The following is a 16162-nucleotide window of genomic DNA, read 5'->3' on the forward strand; positions in this document are numbered from 1 at the left end:
TGCATCTTTCTGCATCCTTATCTGTAGAACAAAATTTATTTGAAGTCGATATCTCTTTTGGTTCTTGAACTATGAACGACGAAAAAACGCCGCGAACGTACGGACGTACGAACGTCATACAGACGCACGCATAGACATCTTTCTAAAAATCTTTTATTTCGACTCTAGGGACCTTGAAACGTCGAGAAATGTCAAATTTTTAGTTCAACAAATCGAACTCATTAAAATAACTTCTTATGGGAAGTTAATAACATTCAACGTCATAACTAATGGAAAAATAAATAAGATACTTAAATTATTCTAAATTATCACACAATTTATTGTTAAGGGATTTATTCAGTCTTTACTTAGCCTTATAAACCCAATTTTTGGTTGTCTTATATTTTAAAAACCTAATGTATTACAAAAAACGTAATAACGAAATAAGAATTCAGGACATCTTAATCTTTGTTTTGTGTGCGCACGAGAGAAAAACGTAATTTTGTCACCCAATGTAATACTAAAAAGAACTTGGAACTTTTTTTATAAATAAGAGAATATTTAAATATTAAAAAAAAGTAATTAAGTTTTGCAAATTTAACTGAAATTATTTCCCGCCTTATTACGGCCGCCTTAACTAGTTTCAGTTTTAAAAAATTCAAAGAAAAAATAGTAAACTTTTCGTACCTGAAATTAATTTTGGATTTTCTCTGAAAACGTATTCAAACCCTGAAATTGAAATTGACCATTTTTAATTAAAGCCTTCTTATAATCTTTCATACCATTAACGCTTATAAACAACTCCTCTTTTCTATTGAAGACGTGTGATTTGACTTCAATCTTGTTATTTTGTTACTTGAAATATATAGATACTCCTACAAATAAAGCCCTTACCACCCTCAGGATACATTTACAATAGTTTGAGAAATGTAATATTTCATTAATATTTTGATTAATCCATTCATTCATATATGTATGTATTTTGAATTTTATTGTTGATATCCCAATGGTCTGTGGCATATAATTCTAATGGTTTTTACGACGTTAGAATTTTATGTAGATCTTTCTTAACAGTTGTTGCTATGGTTTTCTTTATTCATATATTCATAGGCACTTCCTTATTGCCTCTACCAAAATTATTCCCAAAAGTCTCATTTTATTTACACCATCCCAATAACGATTCCAATTCCATCACACCTCACGGTGGTGTTTGTTCGACACAATTTGCAATGCAAATTGAATACCAATCGTCTTTGAAATCAAGTTCTTTTCCTTTTTCACGTCTTCCGCCACACATAATCCAATAACACAAAACGCCATCAGGTCTTTTTGTTTTGTTTCGTTTTGTTTTTATTAAAATATAAAACATCCCTTTATTACTAATACACCCTTCAAACATATAAGAAGGTACCGAAAAGAATGGATATACTCAAGTAGCTCTCTTTCTCCTGTTTCTGTTCCTGTTCATATTCCAGGAATGAGAACCCTAAAAGCTTAATTGGCAGAGTAGAGCTGTCCCACGTATAATCCAGTGGGACGTGGGTGTTTTGGGATTACACTCCATCAACATGGCCACCACAAAGTTCGTACTATGTCCTGTTGTGGATAATATGCCACGACGTTCGGCTGTCTTGTACAACGGACACAAATATGTGTGCCTGTCCTTCAGATCGTCCCGTTTACACGGACGCATCCAAATCAGCGGCACACTATCAAACAACTCCCTTGGGCGTGATTCTGTCAAGTATCCATTCTGGCGATCCCAACGAGCACCTTCTAAGAATATTCCATGCACATAGACTCCATCCTGTGGGGCCTCAATAGACGGTCCTCCATCGCCCTCGACATCGTTTAGAACTTCGTAGTCAAAGACTAATAAATCGATGGGAATGACATACTTTCGGGCGAAGTTTTGTTGTGCTCCCGTTAGAAAGGCTTGCGTGAAATAGAATCCTGATAGCCAGAATGTTGGTGGTGGACCTTTTTCAAACCATGTCTTTAAAAGGAGAGTGGGAGAGGGGAAACTTAAGTGAATTTGTTTAATCGATACAAAAATGAACCTACATACCTGAAGGAATTCCAAACGTTGAATAAAATCCTGCACATAACTTCCGAGGGGCTTTAGGCTGGGATAGGATTTAGCTGCCCACATCTTGGGAATCTTTCCAATCAAAACAGACTTGTAGACTTCTTCAATTTGTGCCGACATAACAACAAGACCTAGGAAAAATCAAAAGAACTCATAATATTAAGTAAGCGGTTTTGATTGTGAATGTGAATGTGTTTGTGATGTAATTCGTTAAAACGTCAAACATCGACTTTTCGATTAAATCTTCTAATATCTTTTCTATTTTGATTCTTATTTCTTTTCTTTCTTCATCCTCTGAAATCTCATTAAACTAGGATTTGTTTCTCTATCCCTTAAGGTTGGTTGGTTTGTTAGTTGGTTATCGAAGGACGAAGAACATAGATAAAATAACAACAACAAGGACGAAATAAAAACACAAAGCAACAAAAAGTTTCCTTATTTCCGGGGAATTGACATCGAGGGAGATCCCTCCCGTAGCCATTGCCTCTAGCCAGCTGGCCTCCTTCAGATTCAACACAAGTAAAGCATAAATGGCACTCACTGTGGAAAGCCTTAAGCCCATCTTCCCGAAGTATGATTACAAGTACACCGAACGACCAAAAGCTGCTTGTGCCACATATCTCAGTGACAGGAATCCGTTCAACATCCCTCTGGCTAGTAAGTTCGAGTTCATATAAAAACCTTATTTGTATTTTAATATCATTTTCCTATACACATATCCTTCGTAAGATAATGTAGGTGAATATCAAATGGAGGAGATGACACAGCCGTTGCGAGCAGCTTCGAACTGTGGGCAACAACTTACAACAACCACCTTCAAGGATACCCACCAAGACTGGAAGGGCAAGTCCCGTGGGTTATTTTTCCATCATCATCCTCATGGTGATTTAAACGTCAACTGTGTTAAATTAAGTGAAGACTGTAAAAGTCCTGTTCCGGTGATTTGCAGGGAACGAACTAAAACTAGATGTACTCAAACACGTTACAGGTAAATTTTATTATATATTCATTCCTTTCTTTTTTTCTTTCAACTCAGCAAAGTTGAAAAAACGTAACGTAAAAACAAAACCAGGGCAAAGAGATTCTAGAATCTACACTTCTTCAACCTATGTAAAGATAAAATATATAAGAAGATTGATATATGACCAGAGTTACGAGAGGGAATATATATTTGACTTTGATTAAATGCCAAGAACAAATAGGTCGAACACGTACACACTTCTCTGCCTCTACTGCTACCTACGAGCTACGACTACTTGATGGTTAGAGATTTTTTACAACATCATGTTGTAGGTTGTAGTAATTCTGAAATAGGGGATTTTGAAGAGTAATTTCAATAAAATTGAAGAAAATAAATTTTTAAAGACTCTTAATCACTTATTTTTTCGAAGGGAGAACGACGAGAAGCAAAAATGGCTACCGCGCCGTAAAAAAAAAAGTTAAATAGCTCATATCTCATTGGCTTATATATCCAGGTCATGTCTCTGATTTTTTAGATTCTTGTGACGGCGGAATTGAATTAAAGTAAAATTTACATTACACACCAAAATTGTTTAAAAAATCACTGAAAAACAGCATGTTTGTTGCATTAAATTTCTTAAATGAATCTGAATAGTTTTTCCACGCTGATTTCAAAAATATGTGTTGTTTTTATGTGGCAGCTCTAGTTTTGGAGTTATGAAGGGACAGGATTTTTCATTGAAAATGCACAAAGTTTAAGTTTAAAAAAATTACTAAACATAACTAAATAAAATGTTCGTTTTTTGAATTTTCTGGAGTGAAAAGTATTAGGAGAACTATTTTTAATGCTCCAACAATAATCAGCCATCATATGTTCATTCTAGTTCCCCTGATCTTTCCTCCATAGTGCGAATATCCTGGTGAAAGCGTTCTCCCTGTTCCTCGCTTAGGTCGCCGAGATTTTCAGGAAAATAATCTAGATGGCTGTGAAGGTAGTGAAGCTTGATACTCTTTTTGCATCCCAAGCCCAACAAATTCCTCACTACCCAAACAAACTCTTCCAATTCACATTTCTCGACAGCTGTCATATGGTTGATGAAATTTGCTTCATCTATCAACTTCCTGATTTGTGGGCCATCGAAAATACCACTCTTGATTTTCACGCTACTCAATTTTGGAAGCACTTTTACAATGTAGTTAAAATATTCGCCATCTTTATTTAGAGCTTTTACGAACTGTTTTGTATGCAAAGGAGGCAGTATAATTCGGTCTCTGGATACTAGTGGAGCATTAATTAAATTTTTGCTTACCGGGAATCAAAACGTCCCTGGAAGGCCATTCTCTTTTTGTCCAGTGCTCAGTCTTAGCTCGGCTGTCCCATAGGCACAGGAAACAGGGGTATTTTGTATAGCCACTTTGTTGGCCCAGGATCATTATCATTTTCAAATCAACACATAAAAGCCTGTTGTGTTCCTTGTACTTAATTTTGTCGAGAAGTTAAGATATTGTAGGATATTCTTCTTTAACCTTTGTAGAATGAGCAGTAGGTAAGGAACCAAGTTTGTTGCCATTATGTAAAATTACACATTTCAAACTTCGTTTTGACGAATCAATGAACATCCGCCACTGCTCTCGATGATACTCTTTTAATCCCATTGCAGTCATAAGACCCGGAATATCAAAACAAAACACAAAATTATCTCTTTTATTAAAGAAAGGAAGTACATTTTTTTCCCTGTTACGGTAGTACGATATCTTTGTTTCTCTGGTCAACAAATTTCTTTCATTCAATCAGGAAAGGATGCCGTTTTAGACAGTCCAAGGTCCCTGATCAAGTCATTTAGATCATCTTGATTTAGTGCTACGGTAGTCCCCGTAGCAATAAAAATCACTGTTGCTACCATTGCCGTCGTTTTCGCTTTGTTCGCTGCAGATGTACATGGTTGATGTGAAGTTGATGTATCACTTATACTCAAGACTGATCTTAAGTTAGGATATATCCACTTAGAGCAATTTTTAACTTCCCATAGGAAGTTATTGTAATGGGTCCGATTTGTCAAATTGAAAATTTTGACATTTCTCGACGTTTCAAGGTCCCTAGAGTTGAAATAAAAGATTTTTAGAAAGATGTCTGTGCGTGCGTGTGTACGTATGTTCGTGACGTGTTTTTCGTCGTCCATAGCTCAAGAACCAATAGAGATATCGACTTCAAGTAAAATTGATTATACAGATAATGCAGAAAGATGCAGAAAGGACTCTCAAGAAAATTGGGTGTGAGGTTTTTTTCAATAGCAGTTTAAAAAAAGTGAAAATTTCGGTTTACTCAAAATATCTCACGAACCATTAACGGTAGCGAGTTGAATACAATTTTATGACGTCATTCCAAACTAGTTTATTTTTGCAAAAAATCTTACTAACGGTTTTAAATAAACTTAAGAAAAGTATTTTTCACTTTGAATATTTTACGAACAAAAAATGGTTTTATCTCCAAAATAATTTTGTGCAATTAAAAATAACATTTTTGACATCTGGTAAAATTTTGAACAAAAATAAAATTGACAGTTTTGTTTACAAAAAAATAAAAAAGCTAAACAAAAGTTGGTAACAATTGATTTTCGGCTCAAATATCTTTTCAAAAATTTAAGATTATGGCTTTAAAATCTAAAAAAATTATGGAAAATCGAATTGACAGTTTTTTCACAAAAAATAAAAACCTAAAAAAAACAGTACTAAAACTTAGTACAAATTTACTTTTGACTAAAATATCTTTTTAAAAATTAAATATTAGCTTCAAACTAATTTTATCACACAGCAAGTATTGTTTTCGACACTCAGTTAATTTTTTTAAAAATCCAACAGTAAGTTTTTTTCATAAAAAATTAAAATTGGTAAAAATTGGTTTTCGACTAAAAATCTCGTTTACAAAATTTAGATTTTGAAATCAAACTATTTCATCAAATGTAAAATATTGTTCGTAATTTTTTAATCTTTTAGAATAATTAAACTGACAACTTTTTTAAAATAGAACGAAAACCTACAAACCTTTTAAGCAAGACAAATCAGCAGACGGGATGGAAAGTTATCAGTGTGGGTCGCATCCCAAACTCTTTTTTTTTTAATTTATTTAAAGACAATATCTCTACTGGTTCTTGAAATAGGGCCGATGAACGAACGGATCTACTAATATCTTTATAATGCCACTGACGTGATTTTTGGTATGCAGGAGCTCCAATAAAAGGTATCATTATAACATTCAAACACGATAAAAGTCGAAAAAAAATTGGTCCCCCGATTCCGTCCATCTATGTGTCTGCCCCTGCTTACAGCGCAAACCATTGGGTCGATTGAGTTCAAACTTGGAAGTTTAGGTTTTAAGCAGATTCGTGTAAGGCGTTTTTTTCAGATTTTTTAAAACTAAAAATAACATTAGTCCTAATAAAAATTTGTTGGTCAAAAATTGAATTTTCTCAGAAACAAACCTATAAATTTGTATTACATTTTCTTTTGACTTCGTATCTTCTTTAATGTTTGTACTGCTCCAAAATGTTAGCCCTTATGAGACGACTTTCATAAATATACGAGCAATATTCGTAAACTATATTAAGAATATTTGATGATCAAAAATGTAAAATTTTAATTTTTGGAGCTTTAAAAATATATTGTTTTATTTTTCAAAATTCAATGTTTCGAAAATGGTTCATCATTTTTTTACGAAATGGAAATGTAAAAGGTATATTAATAATCTCTAAATAACTGCGTACTAAAAATATTTTTGAACTTAAATTGAAATGTTATATATGTATATACCAAATGAATCAAAAAAAGCGCTCTAAGGAAAATTGACAAATTAATGTTTTTTGAAAAATGGAATTTAAAAGTTTTGAAGGCAAACTTATTTTATAGCAATTTTTTAAAAACATTAATTGTGTATTTGAATACATGATGAGACTAGTATCGGTCTCAGCTCGCAAAACTGACGATACCACTTTTAAAGTTTCTGAGACAAAACGGTCTATTTGGTACCATCATTTATCGAGAGTGTCCTCAATCTTCTCAAGTTTTTTCTTCAATTAGATAGAAGAAAATCCGAAAAATGTTTTCCTCAATGCTTTTTAACCATAGAATCAATTAGATCTGTAGAATTCAAAACGTTTTAGTTTCGGAATTTTTTAACAATTCGGGCATTTGCTGCAGTATGACCTCGAAAACTTCACAAATTCTATCTTTGAGTTCTTGAATCGATTAAGTTGCCCCAAAAAATAATTATTTAGGTTTAAATAAATTGCGATTTAATGTTACTTTTTTTTTGTAATAAACCAAGGCCAATCACACTGCGATCAGAAGCCTAAGATCTGTCCTAAAAATCTTGGCATGCTAATCATGGAGAAGCTGTGAAATAATTTTGTTTGGGTTTGGATCTAGGGGACCTATTTGCGATAGTTCTCTTTCACTGAAGATGATTTATCGCTGGATCATGCATTTCACCGACATAAAGAGAGAAAATACGACATTGATGGTGATCAAATCAAAGCGTTTTTGAAGCTTAATATTGTTAATATTTAGAATAGTTTGGTCTTGCCAACTGACAACCGATGACAGCTGCCAAAATAGTGAACTTTTCAAAATGAAACCCCTTATTAGAAAAATCTTTTAATTGAATCAAAGTTTTTTTCTCTAATTTCATTAACATTCCCAAAAAGTTATAAAAGTAACTTTTTTATATTTTCTCCATTGCAGAGAATCTTCAGCTCAAACCCGACCATATCTGCCCGAAATAGCCAATAATAAAGAAAACTACGAAAACTTCGAGGTCTATCAGATATCAAAACTCATAGATAGTTATCAACCACCTGGAGAATATGAAGCCAAAGTTGTGGAACGGGCTCGACGTCGTCGTAAATATGAACAAACCCTTAAGTTGCTCAATACCAGAAATAAAGAAAAACATCAATTTGTGGTTGAGGCAATGGAATGGGAAGATTGGGTTGCCCGCGAGGAATACATCCAAGGATGTCAAATGCTTCGAATGGAAATTGTCGAAAAAATGTTTCGAAATCGTGAGGAAAATCTTCGAAAAATGTCCATTCAAAGAATCTCCCACAGCACCGCAAGAATTGAAGCCAAAAGACAAGCGCAGTTGCAAAAAATAAACATCGAATATGATCGAGGTATGCGAATTTTAGAAGCAAAGAAGCAGAAGGTCAATAGATGCTATCGCAAGGGTAACATCATCCAAGAACATATTGATCCGGCTTCAGATTTACATGCACCACAAATGAGATTTGGGGTTAATCCGAATCGAAGACATTTTGTAGGCTTTCGGAAGCATTTCGATGATAGAATTGATGAGTTGGATAAACAGAGGGACGATGGCAGCTTATCTTCACTGGCATGTCCATTTAGAAAATTGAAAACTTGGTCTAAACCAAAAGAACGAATGAAAGAAGTCACTCAGAGATTTTGCAGTGATGAAAACTTAAAGAATGTCTATGAGAGTCTTAGGGTAAGAGAAAATAGTTAAAAACTTCGACTTTTTCAAAAAACTTCGACTTTTTCAAAAAACTTATTTTTGCATTAAACTTTAAGGGTATTCGAATTAATCCGGTTGGGGATTCGGAACGAGATCCTAAGTGCCTTAAGAGGAAGGCAAAGACTGATAAACCAATAGATACTTTAAAAGTTGTCCAAATGCAAATTTCCATGGCAAATCTTTATAAACCTGATGATGAACCAGTAAGTAAACTTCTTGTTCTTTAAAGCTTCAAACTCAATAATTTTCATTTTTTTAAGATTGACCCTGAAATCAAGGTTAAGCAAGAACTTTCCGAAGAAACACAAGAAGTTACTACTCAGCCTAAGATCGATGAAATTCCGTTTAAAAGTGAAGATGAAATAGCAAATATTCTTGGAGAATTCGAAGGCACAACTCTGGGCAAGCTTCTTCAGTTCCTAGGTGACGAACTTGAACGGCTAAAACTACAAAAAAAATTCCAAGCTATTCATTTGCTAGCCAAAAAGGAGCGTTGGTGGAGAGAGGCCGCTGAAGCTGGTCTTAGACAAAAGGAGAACAAACAGCGAGAAGAACAAAACGAACTCTTTGCCAAAGCCTACGAAACTCGTCAAGATACCTCTTCATTATTCCTCGAATCTGTTCTTGAAAGAGAATTCAATTTCACACAAGAATCACTCGCAAGGCAAAATATTGCCGAACTTGCCAAACAATTTCCCGAGTTTGATCAAGAGGAACTGGATCACAAGATAATGCTCTCACAGGGCAAAGATAAAAACACTTATGATCTAATGGTCGTGAGTGATTTTGTGCGGAATAACGTATTAGCCGTGGCTGAGGAACGTTTTGCCAAGATGAAAGTTGACAGATTACAAGGAGCTTATGTTAGAGTAATCGAAGAAGAACTTTATGCGAGTGTAGAGAAGGCTTTAGCCATTGAGTTTCAAACTCCTGAAGCTGTTTGCATTGTTGGAGAGGTTTTAGATGAACTTATTGACAATGCAGTGACTTATGAGTTTGATATAATTTCCCCTTCGTCATCTGAGAGTGAATTTAATACTCAGCTTGAAGTCAATTATATAATAAATAAGCTTTTGGTTTTGGCAATTAAGACGCCTAGTGAAAAATCCGACTTCCTTGATTCAACCGATGTGGACACTAAATTGACAGCTGAAAAAGAAGCAAAGGCACTGATAAGAAAGCTAATCAGAAAAACTATTCCTCAAGAACGCTGGAAGCCCGAAAGCGAAAGAATAGTTGAACAGACCTTAAGTGATACATTCAATGAGGCCATAAACGAAATTGAATGCCTCAAGGCTTCGCGGCAAGTTCAAGCTGATGATAGGCTTCATGAAGTAATTTCGGAAATTTACCATCGCATGGCAGAATGTTGGGGGAGAAAATTCGAAAGTAATAAAGCTCCATCAAACTCGACCGAAGAAAGTTCACAATCAGAAATTTCCGGAGTTCTTCGTAGTGTTACATCGAATATTGATATTTTTGACACTGGGTCATTATCAAGCCCTGATGGAGCTATAGCTGATAATGAGAGTGAATCGTTGATAAAATTACACTACTTACACCCAAAGAAGGTACACAATTATGCGCGGGTTGAACTTAATAGATTGGAAGAAGATTCACAAACATCCGGAAAATCCAACAGTGAGTTTTTTGATTTACCCAAATCTTCAACTGACGAAACTGTTTCGTTGTCATCATCCGCGATGATTAATTGAAAAATATTTTTAGCACTATCTACAAAACCTATCTATCCAGATTTACCCGACAGCAGTGGAAATCTGACAGATAATGGAGACGATCGTGTACGTTTGATGAGTGTAAGCTATGAAAGAGAAAGTGCTTGTTTCGAAAATGCATGTGCTTTTCAAGGAAAACCACAGGATAGTTGTGCGAGACCTGGAGAAAATAGAAAGAGTTCTCCCTAATAACTTCAATTTATTCTAGCATATGTTTGAGCATTGCCAAATTTGTTATATGGCACTGATTGAAAAATTAAAATTGACAATCTGTAAAATTTAGTAGGAAGTTCCGTTTAGTAGTTTTTTTTTAAGAATGTTTTTCACACGATTCGTGATGGTTGAATTACTTAAGGAAAAAGGTTTGACAAAAAAAAAATGCGCAGTACGGAAGTTTTGGAAAATTATTTCCTTAACACAATAAAATTGGATGCTTTTGAAGTGAAGTCCGTACCGGACGACCTATTTTCCTTGTACTAATCAACGCATACAAATTATGCACTCAAGGGCGTGGTATCCACCCACTTTCTTAAACGCGATATAAGTTATAATTACCAGTTTTTTTTAGTGTTGTTGAATAATGAAATTAAGCATAGTGGAAGGGGTCAATGTGTAGACAAAGACAAAAAACAAAAACATTAGGTGATACACTCTCATCCACTTTTTATGAATATGCTATCATTTGAAAGGAAAACTTCGGATGCTAGTATAAGGATGTTATTTAACAGAAAAAAAGGATGGGCATGTATTTAAAGACAAACATTTTAAATTGAAGGCTATACACTCATGGAGCGTTAACTTTATTATTAGTAGAACATATAGCATAATATAATTTGATAGAGCGGTTGGGATTTGATTCATAAACAAAGAAGAAATGCAGGTATTAATTGTTACAAATAATGAAAGCCTTCGTTTATTATTCTTTCTTCTATCTCGTTGGATCACATGCCAAAACTTATGACGACATTAAGCTTAGACATCATTGGCATGATTTGATGTTTCCTAAAATTGTTCTTGTTATTATATGGACCATATCGGATAATGTTAACGCTTTGAAGCCAAAGACTTGTCATTCTTCAAGTTGCTCTAATGTATAGTTAACGAACGATTTTATTGATGATTATCAACAGTAAATCCGTCCGTATTACAGGCTTGTTGGTGCTTCGCAACTATGATGTTGTTACGTGGCCAGGAAGTCACCCCAACGCGACGGCACAACTTCCAACCTGGAGGGCCAGATCCTTAGTATAACTCCAAGGACGGGGAGCCGGATAAACCATTCTTTATAGGCATGGGCTCCAAATAAGTAGTAGTAGATCAACCTTAATGGAACTGTATCGGGCATTCCTCCGCTGCCGTCTGGATAAGGAGAGGTGCCTTAGTGGAAACTGTGGACGCTTGTGGTCTCTTAAATGCACATGTCTACCATTAAAACATCATCATTATGACCCTGAAAAAAGGAGACCCCCTAAACTGCACCAACAATAGAGGAATCAGCCTACTAAACATCGCTTACAAAAACTTTTTTGCCGTAATATGTGAACGTCTAAAGCCCATCGTCAACAACCTGATAGGTCCTTATCATTTGGTAAAAATTGATACGAGTACATATAGACAAACCTTTAAGCAAGACAAATCGGCAGACGGAATGGGAAGTTATCAGTGTGGGTCGCATCCCAGCCTCTTTTCTTTTTTTATTTCTATAACATGTTAACTCCCTTCGGAGAAGTGCTTCGTGACTAGTGTTATCAAATTCTCCTTCACCGTCGTCTTCAGTTAATGAATCATTTCCATATCGCTTCTGAAGCAAGCCTTTGTTTTATATTTATAAAAAAATATAATACCTGCATCTTCTTTCTTTTTTATTAAAAGATTTTCATTGTTGGCGCTCTTAAATAAAACAAACTCTTCTGGGTGCTTCGACTTCAAGTGGTTTTTCAACGAAGAAGTCGTGCGTCCTTTTCGTGACAATGTTTTACAATATATTTTGGATTCGGACTTGTCAGGATCATTTTTATTTAAATTAAAATAGATCCAGATGCTGCTTTTTGTTGGTAGCGGCATTTATGTTCTGTATCTGTATCACTTTTTCACTTAATATATAAAAATAAACTGTGTCCTCTGGCCACTTAGCAAGAGCTTTTATATCCTCAAATCTGTGACCATTGTATATGACTTGTTGTTGCTTTTATCGCCGCCTACTTGGGACCGAGATTTTTGAATTTAAAATTTTTACTAAGGGCCGTGCTATTGCTATTTTTCGAATTTGAAAAAAGAGCTAAAATAAACATCCGCATCCGCAACAAACTCTGCATCAGTTTATGCGGATGTTGGAAGTTGCGGATCATTCGCAACATCCCTAATATAGATAGATAGATTGATAGATTATATTGTTTATATCTTATATGAAAATGTTATACATACATACATATTATATTGAAATAAAATGAGTCAAATAACTAAACTAACTAGTGGGGAAGGGCTTACGATCAGTTGAATTTCATCTTTTTGATGAAAAATTTAAACTTCCATTTATAGTGAACAAAAAAAGCAGCCTCCAACTTTGTACACAATGCTAACCCAGATTAAAATGTTGTTCTTTTGTTGTTCATTGTTCTTTTAAGCTTGAACATTTGTATTCACTCAAAACTGTTGTAAGAATTTTTGAATATTTAAATTTCCTGTCGAGCACAAAAGATGTTATGGCACAACAATTCCAATAAGCGATTCAACACAAACAATTGATCAATAATATGTAATTATAGAAATACCAGTTAACATACCTTTTGTACATAATATTCAAATAAACGCTTAACATCATATCATAATGTACACTATACTCAAACCCCCCCAACAGCCAGCAGCGCTTCTGGGTAAAATACTTTGGGATGTCATGACAACTCGCCTTTAATTACCGAGAATATGACGTTAATTCCAATATAATTACACGCAATGCACAAAGCTCCAATTAATTCAAATTAAACATCAACCACATTAACTCTCATGTCAAATGAACAAAAAACCAATAAATATAATTTTTTTTAAAGCAAACCAAACATTCATTCCCTCCGCCTCTACATCCGGATCCGTATCCGTATCTGAAACTTCATCAATCGTAATTATACAAAAGGACATTTTCTCCTATATAGCCTAGCTACACAAATATACATATAGAAGCCTTCGCCTACTCGCAAACCAAATCTCAATCCAGTCCTAATTGGATACATTCAATTAGAAAATAATTTGCTCCAATCCCCGGTGATGTAAATAAAGGTACTATACCCCGTCCTTAACTATAGCTTAAAGATAGATGTGCATAGATACATATAGTATAATGATATAGATAGGCACAAAGTATAAAGTACTCACCCTTAATGGCTTTCTTCAAAGTTATCAAACTGGTGCGAATGGTTCCGAGTAAAACATTAAAGCGCACCATTTCCTGCACCAAGACTGTATTCATGCTCTGATGATAGCTCGTTGGGTATTTAGCTAACGCAGCATCGCGATCAAAGTCTTCGGGAAGCTTCATTAGAATATCTGAGGCAACATTAATTACCAGTTCTTCAGGTGTTGTTGCGGCACCATCATTGCCTTCACCACCGCCACCGCCTCCAGTAGTTGTGTCCTGTAGTGCAAAGAATGGAAGGGAACTATAAAGGGATAGGAATTCAGGACATTTAGGAACATTAGGTAAATGAAGGTTTTCGGGAAATTTCCTGGATAAGCTTTCAATGTAAATTGCCTGCTGTGTCAGGGATTTCTTTGTTTTATTAGCATCAGCATCAGCAGCACCAACATCCAGCATCCAGCATTTTAGCAATTGTAGATAGGTAAATATATTTATATAAGGACGTAGATACATAATAGCCAGAGGAATGGAAACCAAAATGAAAGCAAAGTGCGAAGAATAAATTGAAAAGTTAGCACTAACGAACAACGAACGAAAGAACGGAGGAGGCATCATCACATAACGAACAAAGGTTAATTATGCCTGATTGTATTGTATATATATATATACTTAGGAGTTGGTATATATGTACGTACATACATATATACAAACTTAACTTACCCGTTGAGCAGCGAGGTCCTTTATTTATTCACGTTTACAAAATTGTGCGTTTTTTGGGAAGGTTAGGGTTGGTGGGTGGGGTGGGAGTGGGGGTTGGTAAGGAAATACAATCAAATATTATAATTTTCTCTTTTAATGGTTAATTAACTTTTTTTGCAAAGATAAAGCCATGCAGGTATAAGCATAAAGTACCTAGGTACAGTAGCTACCTGGCAGGATAACTTTATCAGGTGTGTACTTACCACTCGATCCTTGTTTTTGTTTTATTTTTGTGGGGAGAAGAGGCAGCGTTTTGGAAAATTAAAATGAAAAAATCAATTAATTTTTGTATTGAAATTAAACTTCTGTGTTAAAATTAATCTTTCGAAAAAGAAGATATCACTTGATTGGTAAGTTTTCAACAGAAGACTATATATCCTTACATACTACCTTTTCAGTAGCAGGGACATTTTATCTGTAGATATAATTTGTATAGAGACTGATTTATGGTAGAGAATAAAATCTACAAAATGGTCGTAAATATTTGTCTTGCTGGATGAAATTTATAATTATAGATTTTTTTGGGTGGTGAGTATAAAAACAAGGGAAGTTATGTAACTTGGTTTTCCCTTAAAGCTAATATTTGATTTCTTTTTATAATTAGCGAACACTAAAAGGGTTTTGTAAACTTACCTGTAATAAAGGTTAGATAGGGAGTGTCGGTGTACATTGATTTTGAATTCCTCAACATTGCAATTTAAAGATAGACAGTGGCAAGGCATTCCACATTCGCGTAGTACGGCTTAAAACTGAATCTCTGTACTTCATAATACGGCCGAAGTTGGCCTCAAGGGTAAACCGATGGGCATTCCCAGAAGCGCGGGTATTACGGTTATATTGTTAAAGGGGAGGAATGCAAATGAATATTTCACTAGAGCGTAGTTCGTTAAAATAACGGTCAAAAAGCATGAGACAAGAAACTTTTTACGAGGTTATGTAGATTGTAGCCAGATAAGACGGAGAGAAAAATTTCTTGCCTTGTTTTAAAAAACCTAGACATCTTCTATGTGATCGCTCCACAAAAGGTGATTGCTGATGCACATTCCAAGGATGTCTAGATTTTCAGTTTCGTTGATGCAAGTGACACTCATACTCATAGATATTGGCAAGGAGGGTATATCTCGCTTCAAAAATACACGACAGCATTGAGTTTTCGAAGCATTAAATTCCACACGGCTTTTTATTCCCCATTGTACAATGCTGTTTAGTTTGGAATTTAATGAGCTAATAATATTTTTCCGTTGCAGTTAAAGAGGATTGTTGTGAGTCTGGGAAACAAATATAAAAAGCTAAGAGTGCTATCGTCAGCAAAACAATGTATTGGAATATAAGCAGCAGACAGGAGATCAGTTATAAAAATGAGGAATAGGGTCGGAGACAAAACGGAGCCCTGGGGCACGCCAGCATTTATTTTATGGGTTTCATACTTGAATCTGTCCAAAACAAATTGAATTAAGCGGTTCAAAAGAAAATTTCGAATCAATACCAAAAGCACGCATTTTCGATAAAAGAGCGAGATGCCAGACTTTTTCAGATGCCTTCAAAATATTAAGTGCAATAATCTTACTTTCTCCAAAACGATGTAAGGATTTTTTCCACTGTTCGGTGAGATGAACCGTGAGATCACCAGGTGACCCATTGCTACGAAAGCCCTTTTGCCGGTCATTAAGAAGCTTTCCTTCTTCAAGATATTTGTTAAGCTGGTAATTAATCAGCGTTTCCATGACTTTAGAAAAAAGGGACGTTAGTGCTATCAG

At 34.9% G+C, this 16162-nt stretch overlaps 2 protein-coding genes across 3 annotated transcripts in view; one reads left to right on the top strand and one right to left on the bottom strand.

Annotated features, from left to right (window-relative positions):
- Positions 1–1009: 1009 nt before the first annotated feature.
- The window catches only part of LOC129949827 (dynein axonemal heavy chain 7), a 44346-nt gene continuing 29193 nt past the window's right edge, over positions 1010–16162 (bottom strand). The window contains exons 28-30 of the mRNA XM_056061489.1: positions 13664–13922; positions 2048–2199; positions 1010–1975 (exon numbers count right to left, since the gene is read on the bottom strand). Coding sequence (XP_055917464.1) covers positions 1466–1975; positions 2048–2199; positions 13664–13922 — 921 coding nt within the window. The 3' untranslated portion in view covers positions 1010–1465. The remainder of the gene's footprint in view (positions 1976–2047; positions 2200–13663; positions 13923–16162) is intronic.
- Positions 2148–10555, top strand: LOC129949828 (cilia- and flagella-associated protein 91-like). 2 transcript variants are annotated; one of them, XM_056061491.1, is made up of 7 exons: positions 2148–2231; positions 2406–2725; positions 2798–3056; positions 7766–8531; positions 8615–8761; positions 8819–10199; positions 10287–10555. In XM_056061491.1, exons 2-7 carry the CDS (start codon positions 2599–2601, stop codon positions 10481–10483), a joined length of 2877 nt encoding a protein of 958 aa, XP_055917466.1. In that variant the 5' UTR covers positions 2148–2231; positions 2406–2598; the 3' UTR covers positions 10484–10555. The 2 variants fall into 2 exon arrangements, with proteins under 2 accessions (XP_055917466.1, XP_055917465.1); XM_056061490.1 differs by lacking the exon at positions 2148–2231 and having other exon boundaries at positions 2266–2725.

The sequence above is a fragment of the Eupeodes corollae genome, chromosome 3 (genome assembly GCF_945859685.1).
Source record: "Eupeodes corollae chromosome 3, idEupCoro1.1, whole genome shotgun sequence".
In the NCBI taxonomy this organism is placed as follows: domain Eukaryota; kingdom Metazoa; phylum Arthropoda; class Insecta; order Diptera; family Syrphidae; genus Eupeodes; species Eupeodes corollae.

What these genes read in the sequence shown, in the direction of transcription:
- LOC129949828 (XM_056061491.1), top strand. Translation starts at nt 2,599, where the DNA reads ATGGCACTCACTGTGGAAAGCCTTAAGCCCATCTTCCCGAAGTATGAT. An exon ending in GTTCAACATCCCTCTGGCTA is followed by an intron (nt 2,726 to 2,797) that starts GTAAGTTCGAGT and finishes ATCCTTCGTAAG; the next exon opens with ATAATGTAGGTGAATATCAA. An exon ending in ATGTCTATGAGAGTCTTAGG is followed by an intron (nt 8,532 to 8,614) that starts GTAAGAGAAAAT and finishes TTAAACTTTAAG; the next exon opens with GGTATTCGAATTAATCCGGT.